We start from the raw sequence: 14632 nt of genomic DNA on the forward strand, positions 1-14632 counted from the left end.
CGTGACCGCGCGGCCACGTGACCTCCCCCCTCCCCGGAGCCTGCCTTCTCTGCGCTGACTGGCGGAAGCGCCTCGGCCCCGCCCCTTCGGCAGGGCTCTCGTTTCCCATTGGTTAAAAAATGGCGGGCCCCACATTCTTGGCGCTGATTGGCTGAGGGGTGGGGTTTGGGCAGGGGGCAGGGCCTGGGAGCAGCTCCGCCCACGGCGCGGCCGCGGCGCTCCCAGTTCGGGTTTTTAGAAGGTTCTATGGGGCGCTGTGGGGTCCTGTGAGGCTCTGGAAGATTCTGTGGGGCTCTGTTGGCCTCTGTGGGGCTCTATGGGGCTCCATGGGGATCTGTGAGGCACTGTGGGGCTCCAGAAGGTTCTGTGGGGTCCCATTGGGTTCTGTGGGGCTCCATTGGGTTCCATGGAGCTCTGGAAGATTCTATGGGGCTCTGTGGGGTTCCATTAGGATCTATGGGGCGCTGTGGGGCTCCAGAAAGTTCTGTGGGGTTCTATGGAGCTCTGTGGGGTTCTAGAAAGTTCTGTGGTGTCCCATTGGGTTCCCTGGACTTCCAGAAGGTTCTGTGGGTTCCCGGTTCTGTGGGGTTCCAGAAGGTTCTATGGGGCACTGTGGGGCGCTGTGCGGCTCTATGGGTTCTACGGGATTCCATTCGGTTCTATGGGGCGCTGTGGGGCTCCAAAAGGTTCTGTGGAGCTCTCTGGTGTTCTATGGGTTCCCATTGGGTTCTATGGAGCTCTGGAAGATTCTATGGGGCTCTACGGGGCACTGTGGGGCTCCAGAAGGTTCTGTGGGGCTCTGTGGGGGTCTATGGCACTCTGTGGGGCTCCAGAAGGGACTGGGGGGCTCTGTGGGGTTCCATAAGGTTCTACGAGGTTCAGTGGAGTTCTATGGGGCTCTACGGGGTCCTAGAAGACTCTGTGGGGTTCTGTGGGGTTCTATGGGGTCCCATTGGGTTCTATGGGGCTCCAGAATGTTCTATGGGGTCCCATTGGATTCTCTGGAGCTCTGTGGGGTCCCATTGTGTTCTGTGGGGTTCTAGAAGGTTCTATGGGGTGCTGTGGGGCTCCAGAAGGTTCTATGGGGTTCTATGGGGGTCTGTGGGGTCCCATGGTGTGCTAGAAGGTTCTATGGGGCTCCAGAAAGTTCTGTGGGGCTCTGTGGGGCTCTATAAGATTCTGTGGGGTCCCATTGGGTCCTATGGGGTTCTAGAAGGTTCTGTGGAGTCCTGTGGGGGTCTCTGGGGGGCTGCAGGGCTGCAGAAGGTTCTGTGGGGTCCCATTGGGTTCTGTGGGGCTCCATTGGGTTCTATGGAGCTCTGGAAGATTCTATGGGGCTCTATGGGGCTCTACGGGGTTCTATGGGGCTCTATGGGGCGCTGTGGGGCTCCGGAAGGTTCTATGGGGTTCTATGGAGCTCTGTTGGGTTCTAGAAAGTTCTGTGGGGTCCCATTGGGTTCTGTGGGGCTCTATGGGGCTCTAGAAGGTTCTATGGGTGTCTATGGGGTCCCATTGGGTCATATGGGTTCTAGAAGGTTCTATGGGGCGCTGTAGGGCTCTCGAAGGTTCTATGGGGTTCTCCAGGGGTCTACGGGGCTCTGTGGGGTCCTATGGTGCTCTAGAAGGTTCTGAGGGGCTCTATGGGGCTCTATGAGGTTCCAGAAGGGTCTGTGAGGTCCCATTGGGTTCTATGGCTCCAGAAGGTTCTGTTGGTTTCCAGTGGGTTCTATGGGGCTCCATTGGGTTCTATGGAGCTCTGGAAGATTCTATTGGGCTGCTATGGGGCTGCTCTGGGGCACTGTGGGGCTCCAGAAGGTTCTGTGGGGTTCTGTGGAGTTCTGTGGGGTTCTAGAAAGTTCTGTGGGGTCCCATTGAGTCCTATGGTGCTCTAGAAGGTTGTGTGGGGTTTGTGTATTTGATTTGGGTTGTGCGTTCATAAAATAGCATGGTTGAGGTTTTTCCCTTCCATTTAAACTACAAAAGAATGGAAAATGGGGATTCCCTGTCAACTGATACCCCCAACAGCATAGATAAGGCAGGGTTTCCTTCAAATGATACTGTTAAAATCACAGGATGGGGATTCTCTCTCAACCTGACTACAGACAATTACGGAAAAGGAAGGTTTTTCCCTCAATTTTTAAACCTCTTTTCTCCTAATCACCCCTCTCTTTTCTGGGGGCACTGTGGAGGGACCAGGGCCTCTAGGGAGGGACTGACAAGATAAAAGGGGGAAGTTGAAAGTTTCCCCTTGGCACCCCATGCTGCCCCGCCTGCTCAGGTGCCCGTGTGCATCCGGCTGCTCCCCGGCCCCTGCTGGATGCTCCCACCGTCATTCCTGGGGGGACACTTGGGATGCCCCATTGGCCCCTCTGGACCAGCAGCTCCCTGTGCAGGTGTGCCCCGGTAACCCTCTGAAAGCAGCTGCTCACGCCTGGAGCTGCCGCACCTTGGAGCGGGGGGCGAGGTGGAGAAAGGTCCTGCCGGTCGTTCCCTCCCCTGCACGGGCCGTTGTCTGTCCCTGAAACAGCGGGGTGCCGGGCTTTCCTTTCTGTGGAAAAGAACCGGCCTTCTCGTCCGGGTACCTGTGGCCAAAATTGGGATTCCCCCTCCAAAATTCCCTATGTCCTAGCTTTGTACTTACCGAGGAAATTCCCCATGGATTGTAAGAGGTTACTGGCAATTTTTCCTCTGCAATTGTTACTGAATTGTGTTTCTGTTGAAGGGTTTGGCCGGGTTTTTTATGGCTAATCCTGCCAGGCCGCAACAGAACCCGAGCACCCCCATCGCTGGTCCACCCTGAATTTCAGTGAAATATTGATAGAGTTTCTAAATCTCGGGCACAGGGTGGCATTGTTGGGGTGTCCTGGGCAGGGCGGGAGTTGGACTCGATGCCCTTTGTGGAGGCAGCTCAGGATACTCTAGGATTTTGTGACAGTTCTTTCCCACGGGAAGGGAAGTTTCCCACCCCCCCATCTCAGGAGCAGCTCCAAGGCGGCTCCTAGGAAGTCAATCCCAGCCAGACCCATCTGTCCTAGCAGCTTCCCTCTGGGACCAACCCTTGGATTATGGGATTTTGGAGGTGCAATCCAAATTTTGGCCAATTTTGGCTTGTGGACGACGAGTCCCATTTGCCATTCCAAAAAAGTCACATTTGCGTTTTCCAACCCCACAGCTCCATATCCACTCTTCCTTCCATCCCAAAATGCCAGGTATCATACAGCACGTACAGAGCTTTACTTTGAAACAATTCTTTTAATGTAAATTAATATTATTTCTTAGTAGATACAAAAGTGAGAAACTTTACAGGATTTAGCATTTTGTACACACACCCCCACCACCCTCCCTGTGAATTCCTACACATTTTGGAGCTGTAACACCCCTTTTTAGAGGAGGAGAAAGCCCTTTTTTCACCCTCAACCTCCCCCTTTCCTTTTGTAATTTATTCTCCCTCTTTCATATATTTTTGTTTTTCTCTTTGTTCTTTTAAGGAAAAGAGCCCCAGTCCATTCACACACACACCCCCCCCAGGCCCCCAGTGACCACACGAAGCCAAAAACTCCTCTGTTACCATTTAATTTTGGGTTGCCCCCCCCATGCTATGGGGAGGGTCCTTGCTGCCCTCCCAGGGCTTTTCAGGGTCATTTTGAGCCTTGGCCTTCTCCCCCAGGCTCTTCTTGGGGTCACTTTGAGCTTTTTCCTTGTTCCCCAGGCTCTTTTCGGGATCCCTTTGAGTCTTCACCTTGTCCCCCAGGCTCTTTTTGGGGTCCCCCTCATCCTTGTCCCCCCAGTGCTTTTGGGGGTCCGCCCCGTCCTTGTCCTCCCCCTTGGCGTCAATGGCCGCGTGTTCCCTCCGCACCAGCTCCTCGAGGTCCTCCTGAGGGGAGGACACTGGGGTTCAGGGGGGTCCCAGAAGGGTTTGGGGGGAAGGGGCACCCCCAAAATGTGCAGGTGGGGGGAGGTGTCGGGGAGTACCTTCCAGCCTAACAGTTCAGCCAGAGCCAGGCACCCGCTGTCACAGTCCCCCAGCCAGGCCACGTCCCTGCGCAGGCACAGGGATCCCAAAGTCACCGACCTTTGCGGGGCCCTAAAAAACTCAGGGGCCCTAGAACCACCTTGGGGGTCCCCAAACCACCCTGTGGATACCCAAAACCACCTTGAGTGGCCCCAAAACTACCTCAGGGTGTCCCAAACCTAGATGGGGATCCTCCAACCCACAAACCACTTTGAGGGTTTCCAAAACCAGCTGGGGATCCCTCAAACCCCTGGGGGCGGGGGGGCAGAGCCTCCTGATCCCCATACCTGTAGGCCTTGTCTGAGTCAAAGTCCATCCCGCCAAAGCCCATCAGGGACATCAGGGGATCACTCTGAGGGGCACAAAGGGGATGACAAGGGGTGGGCAGCTGCTCTGAGCCCCCCCTCAGCACCTCCCAATCTCCCCCCCACCTCACCTGCCCTGTCTTCTCCTTGTTGATCAGGAGTCTTGGGGTGTTAGTGGGGACCCTGTGTGAAGGGACAGTCACAGGTGGGTCCCAGGGCTCTGGGGGGGGTCCATGAACAGTGCTGGGGGGGTCTCACCTGCTGATGAGGGAGGCGAAGGGCTGCACCTGCAGCGAGGTGCCCATGATGAGCAGCAAGTCGACTTTTTTAAAGTCCTATTGAGGGAGGGGAGGTCACTTGAGGGGGGTCCCCGGGTCCCCTCAGCCTCCCCCCCCCCCCCCAGTTCAAGCTGGGGGCAGGGGGGCACGTTCAGGACCCTCCAAACCCCACTCACCGACTCCAGGAGGGCGAAGAAGCGTGAGGGGAGGTTCTCCCCAAAAAACACAATGTCTGGGGGGGGTGGGAGGTGAGTGAGGGGGTGGGCGGGGGGAAGACACCCTCCCCCTTCCAAATTCCCGCTGAGCCCCCTTCCTCCCCCCCCCCCCCCCCCAACAACAACTCACCAGGTTTCACCAGCCCCTGGCATTTCTCACATTTTGGAACGAGGGAGGAAAAAATCCGCTCTGAAAAGGAGAGGGAGCGGGGACCTCTGAGGAAAGGGGGCAAAGGGACATTTGGGGGGGGACCACAAGGATTTGAGGGGGCACAGGGACATTTGGGGGACCACAGGGACATTTGAGGGGCACTGGAGAACAAGCTGCTGTTACTCCCCTATAGCAGCACAGGCTGGAGCACCCCCACAGCCACTCGGGGCGGTCCCCAGAGCCCCCCCCTACCCCTCATCCAGGCCAGGCCGTAGGGCTGGCGGCACGAGGGCCGCAGGCAGTGGGACGTGAAGAAGGTGCCGTGAGCCTCCACCAGCAGCTCCGGGTCCAGCCCCGCCACCCTCTCCAGAGTGTCGATGTTCTGGGGGGGGCATGGGGGGTGGGGGGTCAGGAGGAGGTCCCCAAAATCCCCGTGAGCCCCAAACCGGCTGAGGGGGGAGGGGGGGCCCCACCTGGGTGTAGCAGCGCAGCAAGAGCCCTTTGTCCTGCAGCAGCCGCATGAAGTAGTGACACACTGTGGGCTGGGGGAGAATTTGGGGGTTATTTGGGGTCTCTTAGGGCCCCCCCCTTGAGTAGGGGGGCGCTTGGCAGTAGGTTCGGGGAGGGGGGTTGGGTTAGGGCTACCTTGAACTGCCCTGGGTAGAGCTCACGGGCGAGGGCGAAAAAGGGCTCTGGGTGTTTCTGGGGGGGGCACAGGGAGGTCGGGGGGGGGGGCTCGGAGCACCCCCAGAAACTCACGACCCCCCCCCTAAAATCTGGGGAGGAAAGGAGGGGGTACCTTGAAGAAACCGATCTCGAAGATGGCCTCGGGATAGGGGAGGTTGTAGCTCTGCAGGTTGGAGTACAGCCCGGTGCCGGGGGAGCGGAAATCCGGGATCCCGGCGGCTGGGGGGGTTGGGGGGGTCAGCACCCACCCCGGGCGCCCCCGAACCCCCCCAGGACCCCCACAAAGAGCACTCACAGGTGGAAATGCCAGCGCCCACCATGCACACGACGTTCTTACCTGGGGGGGGACATAGGGGTGAACCCCAAATCTGCCCTCGAGAGCCCCAAAAGTGCCCCTTTCCCCCCGCGCTGTGAAGCCCCAGACCCACCCCGTTCCCGCTGCGCCTCCCCTCCCCCATTCCCGGTGTCCTGCCGTTCCCGGTGTCCCCGTGTCCCCCCCCTCCATGCCTGATCTTCCCGCTGCCCCGTCCCCGTTCCCGTCCCCGTTCCCGGCGTCCCTACAGCGGTCGCTCTTCAGGAAGCGGCTCACGCCCTGCAGGCTCAGCTCGTCCAGCACCGGCTCCGGTTTGTCCCCGCCGAGCCCCAAGGTCCGGGACAGGAGCGTCCGCAGCAGCTCCACTGCGGGGACACCGAGCTGTCCCCAAAGGTTCCCCAAAGCGTCCCCGGCGTCCCAAATTCCCAGACAATGTCCCCAAAGGCTCCCCAAAGCGTCCCCGGCGTCCCAAATTCCCAGACAATGTCCCCAAAGGCTCCCCAAAGCGTCCCCGGCGTCCCAAATTCCCAGACAATGTCCCCAAAGGCTCCCCAAAGTGTCCCCGGCGTCCCAAATTCTCAGACAATGTCCCCAAAGGCTCCCCAAATGTCCTCCAAAGGTCCCCGAAAGTCCCAAAGATCCCAGAAATGTCCCAAAAAATGACTGAAGTTACCCCAAAGGCCCCCGTACTGTCCTCAAAGGTCCCATTCCCCCCACCCTGTCCCAAAAGTATCCCCAAATGTCCCCTAAGAGCCCCACAGGCCCAGGAAGGCCTTCCAAAGGGTTCCCAAAAGCCCCCAAAATATCTCCAAAGGCGGTATCCCAAAAGTGTTCCCAAGGGCTCTCCGCAGTGTCCCCACAGGCCCAGCCCGAGGCCCCCCGCAGCCGCGGGACCCCGGCGTCCTCAGACCCACTGTCAGCGTCGGCCGAAGCGCCCGGCTCGGGGTCCGAGGCCTGCGGGGAGGAGTGCGAGGGGTCACCGGGGCGTCAGGGGCGGTCAGCGGGGCGGGGACCGGGGGGACGCCGGGGGGGTTACCGGAGGCTCAGCGTCCTGCTCCGCCTCCTCCTCGTGGGCACCGGGAACTGCGGGGACAGTGGGGGGGTCACCGACGGGGGCCGAAGGAGAGGGAGCCCCGCCCCCCGGGCCCGTCCCGGCCCCGCCGCCCTCGGCGCTGTCCGGGTCCGCCATGGGCGCGGCCTGCCCGCGGCCGCAGCACCTCCCGGCGTGCCCCGCGCCCGCCGCGCCGATTGGAGGAGCAGCCCCAGCCGCGGGCCGCGATTGGCGGAGCGGCCCCAGCCGCGGGTGCCGATTGGCGGAGCGGCCCCAGCCGCGGGTCGCGATTGGCGGAGCGACCACAGCCGCGGGCGCCGATTGGCGGAGCGCGCCGCTCTTCCCGGCATGCGCCGCGCCCACCCCGAGTCCGCCGCACCTCCCGGCGTGTCCCGGTTGGCGGAGGAAGTGGGCGTGGCCAGACGGAGGTCGCTGATTGGTTGAGACACCCGGAAGAGCGGGCGCGGACTACGGGTCCCGGCAGGCGCCGGCGCGGGGATTCCCCGGTCCGCGATGGCGGCCGCGGCCTGAGGCGGCCCCGGCGATGGCGGCCGCGGCCCCCGCGGCCCCGGCGGCCCCCGGCGAGGCAAAGCGGCCCGAGGGCGACGAGTGGTGCGACAGCGGGCTGGGCTCGCTGGGCGAGGGGCTGCTGGGGCCGCCGCTGCCCGCCAGCCCCGGAGCGGAGTCGGCCGAGCCCCTCGCCGACCCCGCGGCCTGGCTGCAGCACGTCCTGAGCTTCGTCACCGAGGACGGCGACACGTGAGGGCGGGGACGGACGAGGGCCCCCCCCCCCCCACGTCCGGGCGGGACCCCCACGCACACCCTAGGGCTGGGGGGGGTCTCGGTCCTGCCTTCTCCCGGGGTTCCGGTGCGGCCCCCCGGGACAGCCTGACGCCCGCGGGGGCCCCTCAGTAACCCCCTAGAACCCTCAGTTACCCCCACCCCAATAGCCCAGCATCCCCGCTCCCCCCCCCCCTTTTTTAGGAACTCCCCGGTGGGTCTGGGGATGTCAGAACCCCCCCCCAGCCCGTGCCCACCCCCCAGGGCCCTGCACCTGGCCGTGATCCACGAGCACGAGGAGTTCCTGGAGTCCATCCTGCGGCACACCGAGCACTCGCCCTACCTGGATCTGCAGAACGACTTGGGCCAGGTGCGGGGGGGGGGGGTGGATTTGGGGGTCGCGGAGGGGTCGAGGGTCCTGGGACCACCCCAGGTCTCCATAGCGTCGGATGGGGGTGGGTGGGGAGCTGGGGGGGACAGTTTGGAGTTTTGGGGTCACAGTGGGGCGGAGCTGCGGGGGGGGGGTGGTCTATGGGGGAATTTTGGGTGGGGTTTGACCCCCTCAGTTGTGACCCGCCCCGCCCCCCTCAGAGCTCCCTGCACATCGCGCTGGGGCTGAGGCTTTGGGGTGATATTTTGGGGTGGTTTTGGGGTAGTTTAACCCCGGTTTCACCCCCCAGAGCGCGCTGCACATCGCCGTGGTGCTGGGGCTGGCCGGGGCCGTGCAGCGGCTGCGGGCGGCGGGCGCGGGCGTGGCCGTGCGGGAGCGGGGCGGTCACACCCCGCTGCACCTCGCCTGCCGCGAGGGCCACCCCGCCTGCGCCCGCGCCCTGCTGGGGGGGCCCCCCGACTGCCGGGACCCCCCCCGGGATCCCCGCAAGGAGGAGGAGGAGCGGCGGGCACAGCTGGAGAGCGTCAACTACGACGGTGGGGGGGCAGGGGGGAGCACGGGTTTGGGGGAGGGATGGCTTTGGGGGCGTTGTGGTTTTGAGAGGGTCACAGATTTTCGGGGGGGGACGCGATAGTGGGGATGGGGACGCGGTTTTGTGGTGGACAACTAAGGGGCGTCACACAGGTTTGGGATTGACGTGTTTTGGGGAGGGGGCACATGGTTTGGGGGGGGTGCACCTGCTCAGGCAGAACTTTGGGGCCCCCCCCCCGGGCCCCCATTTTCCCCCCCACCCACAGGTTACACCCCCCTGCACGTGGCCGTCCTGCGCTGCGACCTGGAGCTGGTGCAGCTCCTGCTCCGCGCCGGCGCTGACCCCGACCGGCCGGTGGGTGCCCCCAAAATCCCCCCCCAAAAAAACCCAGAAATGGGACTGGGGGGGTCCTGGCCGCCCCCTGACCCCCGTGTGCCCCCCAGGAGCCGAGCTGTGGCCGCAGCCCCCTGCACTTGGCCGTGGAGGCCCAGAGCCCCGAGGTGGCCGAGTGCCTCCTGCGGGGTGGGGCGCAGCCGGACTCCCGCACGTTCTCGGGGTTCACCCCCCTGTACAGCGCCCGGCGCCGCCCCGACCCCCGCCTGCCCCCCCTCCTGCGCCGATTCGGGGCCCGCGAGCCCCCCCCTGGTGACAGCAGCGACAGCAGCGACAGCGAGGGCAGGGCCGAGGACAGCGAGGTCAGTTAGTGACCGCACCCCTCCCCCACCCGTCCCCGAAGTCCCCCCGGGATAGCCCAGGATGACTGGGGGCTCCTGGAACAGCCCCCAAACCCTTCCAAGACCCCCCCCAAACTTTTCCTGCTCCCTCAAATCCTTTCAGCCCCCCTACACTTTTCCAGCCCCCCCCCAAACCGCTCTCCTTCCCCAGGACGAGTACGATGACATCATCATCAACAGCAGGCGCTGCCCGGCCTGAGGGGCCCCCTGGGACCCTCCCCAGAACCCCCCTGGATGGACTTGGGGGTCCCCCTACCACCCCCCAGCCGGAGGGACCCCCTGAAGATGTGTCCCCAAAATCCCAGGGGAGCCCCAAGGGCTGCGGGGGGCGGTGGGAAATAAAGCAGAGGCTGCGCTCAGAGCCTGTGACAACGAGCAGGACACGTGGGGGGACATTTGTCGGGGGGGGGACCCCTTTGTGTCCCCATAGAGCAAAGGACACACCTGTAACAAGGGGGGGCATTTCCAGGTTTTATTCCCGGGATTTGTCACCGTGGGGTGCACGGGCTGGGGCTGGAACACGTCCGTGTGCGCCCTGCCCCGCGTGGCCTGTGCCTCGTGGCTCCTGTGGCCTGCATGTCGCGTGTCCGTCCCACGTTGTCCCAGCTCCGCCTCCTCCGTGGGGACCCCTCCCCACCTCAGGGCACCCCCCCCTGTTCAGGGGGCCCCCCCCCCGGCTGGTTGGGGCCGATGTAACGCAGGAGGGGGGCGGGGGGACGGGCCAGCACCTCCTGCCCCACCAGCGGCTGCAGTACAGGGGGCACCTGGACACGGCCGTCCTGGGGGGGGGGGAGATGACACGGGGCAGGGTGAGCTCCCACTGCACCCCCAAACTCCCTGGGATGCCCCCCAAGAACACCTACCCGGAGCTGGTTGCACTCGAGGAGCGCGATGAGCATGCGGGACACGGCGCAGGCGGTGCCATTCACCTGGGGGGGGGCAGGGGAGGACACGGGGCCGGGGGGCTCAGGGACCCGGCCCCCAGCGGTTTTGGGGGTCTCCCAGGGGTTTTGGCGGGGGTCACTCACCGTGTGGGCGTGGCGCAGCCGGCCCCCCTCCCCGCTGTACATGATGTTCAGCCGCCGGCTCTGGTAATCGGTGCAGTTGGAAGCACTGGAAATCTGGGAGTGGGGGGTGGAGAGGGGTCAGGAGGTTTTGGGCACCCCCTTCCCCCACTCTAGAGATGCCCCAAAATGGGGGTCCTGGGCACCTCGGAATTTTTGGGGTTTTCCCAGAATTATCTGCATCCTCCCCTTATTATTGGTGCTCTCCCTGAATTATTGGGGTCCCCGACCGCCCACTCACCTCCCCAAATTTGCCCCGTCCGGGCATCCAGGCCTCAATGTCGAACTTGCGGTAGGCGGGGAGCCCCAACTCCTCCGTGGGCATGTCCAGAACGCTGGGGGGGCCCAGGGGGGAGTAGTTACGAGGGATTTTGGGGTCCCACGGATTGGGAGGATCCCTCCCAAATCCCTCTCACCGGTAATGGAGCCCCAGCTCCGAGAAAATCTCCTTCTGGAGCCCCAGGAACTCTTCCAGCAGCTCCTCGCTCTCCGTCCCGCACTCGGCTGCCGTCACCCCAAACATCTCCACCTTTGGGGGGGGGGGGCACATGGGGTGACGACCCCCACCTTTTCCTCCCCAGGGCTCTCCCGGTGCTCCCAGTACCTTGGTGAACTGGTGGACACGGTAGAGCCCCCAGGGCTCCCGGCCAGTGTCGGTCTCGGCACGGTAGCAGGTGCTGGAACACACAACCCTGGCGGGGGACACAGCTCAGACCCCCCCGGGCATCGGGTTGGGATCCCCAGAAGGAGAGGGAGTCTCTAGGGGGGAAACACAACCCCCCCGTACCTGACAGGCAGGTCCTGCAGCTGCACCGCATGGTCCATGAAATACCCTGGATGGGGGAGCACAGGGTGAACCCCAAAGTCGTCTGCCACTCCCCCCTTTCTCCACTTTTTCCCAGTTCTCCCCCGTTTCCCCCAATTTTTTCCCATTTTCCCCCTTTTTTTCCCTATTTTCTCTTTCTTCTCCTGGTTTTCCCCCCATTTTTTCCCCTGTATTTTCCCCCTGGTTTTCTCAGCTTCTTCCCCCATTTCTTCCCCATTTTTCTTCCTACTGTTGCCTTTTTTTCCCCGTTTTCCCCATTTTTCACCATTTTCCTCACGTTCTCCCCTAGTTTTTCCAATCTCACCCCATTTTCTCCCATTTCCCACCTGCAATTCCGACCTCCGAGGTCCCGGCCAGGCACAGATCCTCAAAGCGCGCGGGGTCGATGGTGTAAACTGGGGAGGGGTTGGCGCTGGGCTGGACCCCACAGCCCTCCTGGAGGGCACAGGGGGTCACCCATGGTCACAGAGGTGTCAGGGGGGTCTCAGGAGGCTCGGGAGTCACTCACAAAAACGGCTCCGCGCAGCAGGTCCGGCACCGTCATGGGCAGGAAACCCTGGGAAAAAAGGAGGTCAGGAGACCCCGACACTCCTGGATGCCCCCAGACTCCCCCAGAGCTTCCCTGGATCCCCACAGATGATCCCAGACCCTCCCTGGATCCCCCCAGACCCTCCCTGGACTCCCCCATCCTCCCCTACCTTGCTGAGCAGCTTCCGCAGGGTGAAGGTGATGAGGGCGTGCTGGAGCAGGGCCCCAGCCCCGCACAGGTAATAGGAGCGATGGCCCGACACGTGGGACAGGCGCCTGCAGGGGCGTGACACCTGGGTGACACCTGGGGACACCTGGGTGACACCCGGGTGACACCTGGGGACACCTGGGGGACACCTGGGGGACACCTGGGGACAACCCCACCCCGCACAGGTAACGAAACAATGGCCTGACACGTGGGACAGGTGCGTGACAGGGGTGTGACAGGGGTCACAGGAGTGTGACAGGTGTGTGACAGGTGCATGACAGGGGTCACAGGAGTGTGACAGGTGCGTGACAGGTGTGTGACAGGTGTGTGACAGGGGTCACAGGAGTGTGACAGGTGCGTGACAGGTGTGTGACAGGTGTGTGACGGGTCACAGGAGTGTGACAGGAGTGTGACAGGTGTGTGACAGGTGCGTGACAGGTGCGTGACAGGGGTCACAGGAGTGTGACACGTGTGTGACAGGGGTCACAGGTGTGTGACAGGTGTGTGACAGGTGTGTGACAGGTGCGTGACAGGGGTCACAGGAGTGTGACAGGTGTGTGACAGGTGTGTGACAGGGGTCACAGGTATGTGACAGAAGGGTCCCCCCTCCAGGTGTTGCTCACTTTTGCCGGATGATGTCCAGCCCCTCCCCCAGCTCCAGGTGTCCCTTTGGCTTGAAATCAAACACTGCGGGGGGAGAATCTCTGTCACTTTTGTCACTTTTGTCACCCCAGACCCTCCACACTCCCCCCCCCCCCCCCCCCCCGCCAAATCCTTCCTCACCCTACCCCAAATTCTCTGTCACCCCCAGACCCTTCATTTTCCCCCAGGGACCCTTCTCCTCCTCCCCCCCGCACCCAAAAACTGCCCCAGACCCCCCAAACCACCTCCCCCCCTTACCTGGTTTCTCACCAGCCACCTCAAGCAGCCGGGCCTGACTCTGATCCCCAACAGGCTGGGAGGACACAAGGGGGAGATTTTTTACACCAAATCACCCCAGGCCAGAGCGGGTGTCAGGGGGGTTTCCGGGGAATTTTGGGAAGGTTTTTGGGGTCTCACCACAGCAGGGTGGGTTCTGTTGGGCAACTGCAGGGCCCCCAGGTAAAATCTCTGCTCCAGGTCAGATGCCTCAGCCTCGAGCACCCGGAGCTGCCCCCGGAGACTCCGGCCCCGCTCCCGCAGCGCTGCCAATTCTGGGAGCTGCCGGACGGCCGCCGTGAGGGGAGGGGGGATCCAGGAACCTCACCCCAAGCCCCCCATAAAATTCAGTCCCTACCGTCTTGGCCGCCGCCTTGTCGTGGGAGGCCTGGGGGGGGAAAAGGGGTCAGGGGATCCTGGGGAGTTTGGGTGAAGAGAGCAGGGCAGGGCGGGGGGGATCTTGGGAGTGGTTTAGGGGGAAAGGGAGGGGGATCCTGGGGAGTTCCAGGGGGAAGTGAGTGGGGACCAGAGGGACTCAGGGGGAACTTTGGGGGTCCCAGGGGTGAACCGAGGGTTCCAGGGGGTGCAAGGGGGTATTTATGGTTCCGGGGGGGATGCCAGGGGAAACTGAGGGTTCCAAAGGGAACTGAGGGATCCAGGGGAATCTCACCAGAATCTCGCGGACCCCCTGGGCCACGAGCCCCTTCTCAGCCTCCAACCGGGCGATGCTGTCCCGGACCTGCCCCAGCCGCGACCACGTCCGCACCTGAGGGCGTAGCCAGGGCGTGGCTCAGGTGGGCGGGGCGGCCACACCCAAACGCGGGGCCCCATAGCCCCGCCCCATTTACCTTCAGTCTCCGCCCCTTTCATCAGGCCACGCCCACGCGCGCCAGGCCACGCCCACCCCGCGTGCCAAGCACCGCCCCGGCCCCGCCCCCCGCAGGCCCCGCCCCCGTTCCCGCCACTCACGATCTCCCGGAGCGCAGCGCCCCCCAGCGAACCGCGCCGCCGCTCCACGTCGCGCTCGCTGAGCGCGGTCACGTCGAGCTGCGGCCGCGCGCTCAGCCCCTCCCGCACGTGCTCGTACAGGCGGCTCCGCCCCGCCACGGGCCCGGCTCCGTCCCCCGCACCGGCTCCGGGAGCGGGCCCCGGGCCGGCAGCGCTCCCCGCGGCCCCGCGCCGCCCGCCCACCCCCGCCGCGCGGCCCGCAGCCAGCAGTGCCCGGCACGCCGCCATCTTAAGCACAGGCGCGCGGCCGGCGCGGGTCACGTGGGGGAGGAGCCGGGGGCGGGGCCGGGCGCGCGCGGACAGCCCCGACCCTGCAGCTCTGGCCACGCCCCCTCGCGGCCTGGCCGCGCCCCCGGCCTCAGACCCGCCGCGGGCCGGGTGCGGTGACCGCAGTGACCCCCGCCCTGTGACCCCAGTGGCACCCCCAGGGCCATCCCAGTGCCCTGAGCTGCTCCCCCCGCGTCCCCAGATCTCTCTCCAGACTCTTCCCAGGGCCTCCCAGTCCTCCCCCGTGCCCCAGCAGCCACTTCCCAGCGCCCCCAGGACCCTTCTAGGTCTCCCAAAGGCCCCTTCCCAGTGCCTCCAGTCTCCCGAAGACCCTTCCCAGTGCGCCCAAGACCCTTCCCAATAC

At 63.9% G+C, this 14632-nt stretch overlaps 3 protein-coding genes and 1 long non-coding RNA gene across 6 annotated transcripts; 2 read left to right on the forward strand and 2 right to left on the reverse strand.

The window, feature by feature from the left end:
• Window positions 1–3557: 3557 nt before the first annotated feature.
• Window positions 3558–7377, reverse strand: SIRT2 (sirtuin 2). Of its 3 annotated transcripts, none has more exons than XM_048320514.1 (15): window positions 6998–7377; window positions 6872–6915; window positions 6210–6326; window positions 5944–5985; window positions 5761–5867; window positions 5607–5663; window positions 5435–5503; window positions 5214–5343; window positions 4941–5000; window positions 4772–4827; window positions 4576–4652; window positions 4449–4500; window positions 4300–4364; window positions 3973–4039; window positions 3558–3874 (listed from the first exon to the last, which is right to left on the reverse strand). In XM_048320514.1, the coding sequence occupies exons 1-15, from the start codon at window positions 7360–7362 to the stop codon at window positions 3572–3574; spliced, it is 1611 nt and encodes a 536-aa protein (XP_048176471.1). In that variant the 5' UTR covers window positions 7363–7377; the 3' UTR covers window positions 3558–3571. The 3 variants fall into 3 exon arrangements, with proteins under 3 accessions (XP_048176471.1, XP_048176479.1, XP_048176486.1); XM_048320522.1 differs by having other exon boundaries at window positions 6876–6915; window positions 6998–7165; XM_048320529.1 differs by lacking the exon at window positions 6210–6326 and having other exon boundaries at window positions 6876–6915; window positions 6998–7165.
• Window positions 6289–6448, forward strand: LOC125334089. Its single transcript, XR_007207070.1, has 2 exons — window positions 6289–6354; window positions 6406–6448. It is a non-coding gene; the product is annotated as an uncharacterized LOC125334089 (long non-coding RNA).
• A 136-nt stretch (window positions 7378–7513) lies between the features above and the next one.
• NFKBIB (NFKB inhibitor beta) lies at window positions 7514–9824 on the forward strand. Its single transcript, XM_048320543.1, has 6 exons — window positions 7514–7771; window positions 8057–8162; window positions 8473–8719; window positions 8981–9069; window positions 9159–9410; window positions 9601–9824. Exons 1-6 carry the CDS (start codon window positions 7557–7559, stop codon window positions 9646–9648), a joined length of 957 nt encoding a protein of 318 aa, XP_048176500.1. The 5' UTR covers window positions 7514–7556; the 3' UTR covers window positions 9649–9824.
• Window positions 9825–9907: 83 nt separating this feature from the next.
• On the reverse strand, window positions 9908–14229 carry SARS2 (seryl-tRNA synthetase 2, mitochondrial). The gene is made up of 16 exons (XM_048322060.1): window positions 13963–14229; window positions 13664–13759; window positions 13352–13381; window positions 13135–13275; window positions 12976–13030; window positions 12699–12762; window positions 12038–12143; window positions 11848–11895; window positions 11666–11774; window positions 11301–11346; window positions 11118–11205; window positions 10930–11042; window positions 10755–10848; window positions 10478–10570; window positions 10313–10378; window positions 9908–10228 (listed from the first exon to the last, which is right to left on the reverse strand). The coding sequence occupies exons 1-16, from the start codon at window positions 14227–14229 to the stop codon at window positions 10088–10090; spliced, it is 1557 nt and encodes a 518-aa protein (XP_048178017.1). The 3' UTR covers window positions 9908–10087.
• Between the last annotated feature and the right edge of the window lie 403 nt (window positions 14230–14632).

Source organism: Corvus hawaiiensis, chromosome 1 (assembly GCF_020740725.1).
Source record: "Corvus hawaiiensis isolate bCorHaw1 chromosome 1, bCorHaw1.pri.cur, whole genome shotgun sequence".
Lineage (NCBI taxonomy): Eukaryota > Metazoa > Chordata > Aves > Passeriformes > Corvidae > Corvus > Corvus hawaiiensis.

What these genes read in the sequence shown, in the direction of transcription:
- SIRT2 (XM_048320514.1), bottom strand. Translation starts at nt 7,362, where the DNA reads ATGCCGGGAAGAGCGGCGCGCTCCGCCAATCGGCGCCCGCGGCTGTGG. An exon ending in CGGCCTGGCCTGGATGAGGG is followed by an intron (nt 5,001 to 5,213) that starts GTAGGGGGGGGC and finishes TCTCCTTTTCAG; the next exon opens with AGCGGATTTTTTCCTCCCTC. An exon ending in TTCGCCTCCCTCATCAGCAG is followed by an intron (nt 4,501 to 4,575) that starts GTGAGACCCCCC and finishes CCCTTCACACAG; the next exon opens with GGTCCCCACTAACACCCCAA.
- NFKBIB (XM_048320543.1), top strand. Translation starts at nt 7,557, where the DNA reads ATGGCGGCCGCGGCCCCCGCGGCCCCGGCGGCCCCCGGCGAGGCAAAG. An exon ending in GGAGAGCGTCAACTACGACG is followed by an intron (nt 8,720 to 8,980) that starts GTGGGGGGGCAG and finishes CCCCACCCACAG; the next exon opens with GTTACACCCCCCTGCACGTG. An exon ending in GCAGGGCCGAGGACAGCGAG is followed by an intron (nt 9,411 to 9,600) that starts GTCAGTTAGTGA and finishes CTCCTTCCCCAG; the next exon opens with GACGAGTACGATGACATCAT.
- SARS2 (XM_048322060.1), bottom strand. Translation starts at nt 14,229, where the DNA reads ATGGCGGCGTGCCGGGCACTGCTGGCTGCGGGCCGCGCGGCGGGGGTG. An exon ending in ACAAGGCGGCGGCCAAGACG is followed by an intron (nt 13,276 to 13,351) that starts GTAGGGACTGAA and finishes GCCGTCCGGCAG; the next exon opens with CTCCCAGAATTGGCAGCGCT. An exon ending in CTCGGAGGTCGGAATTGCAG is followed by an intron (nt 11,347 to 11,665) that starts GTGGGAAATGGG and finishes TCCCCCATCCAG; the next exon opens with GGTATTTCATGGACCATGCG.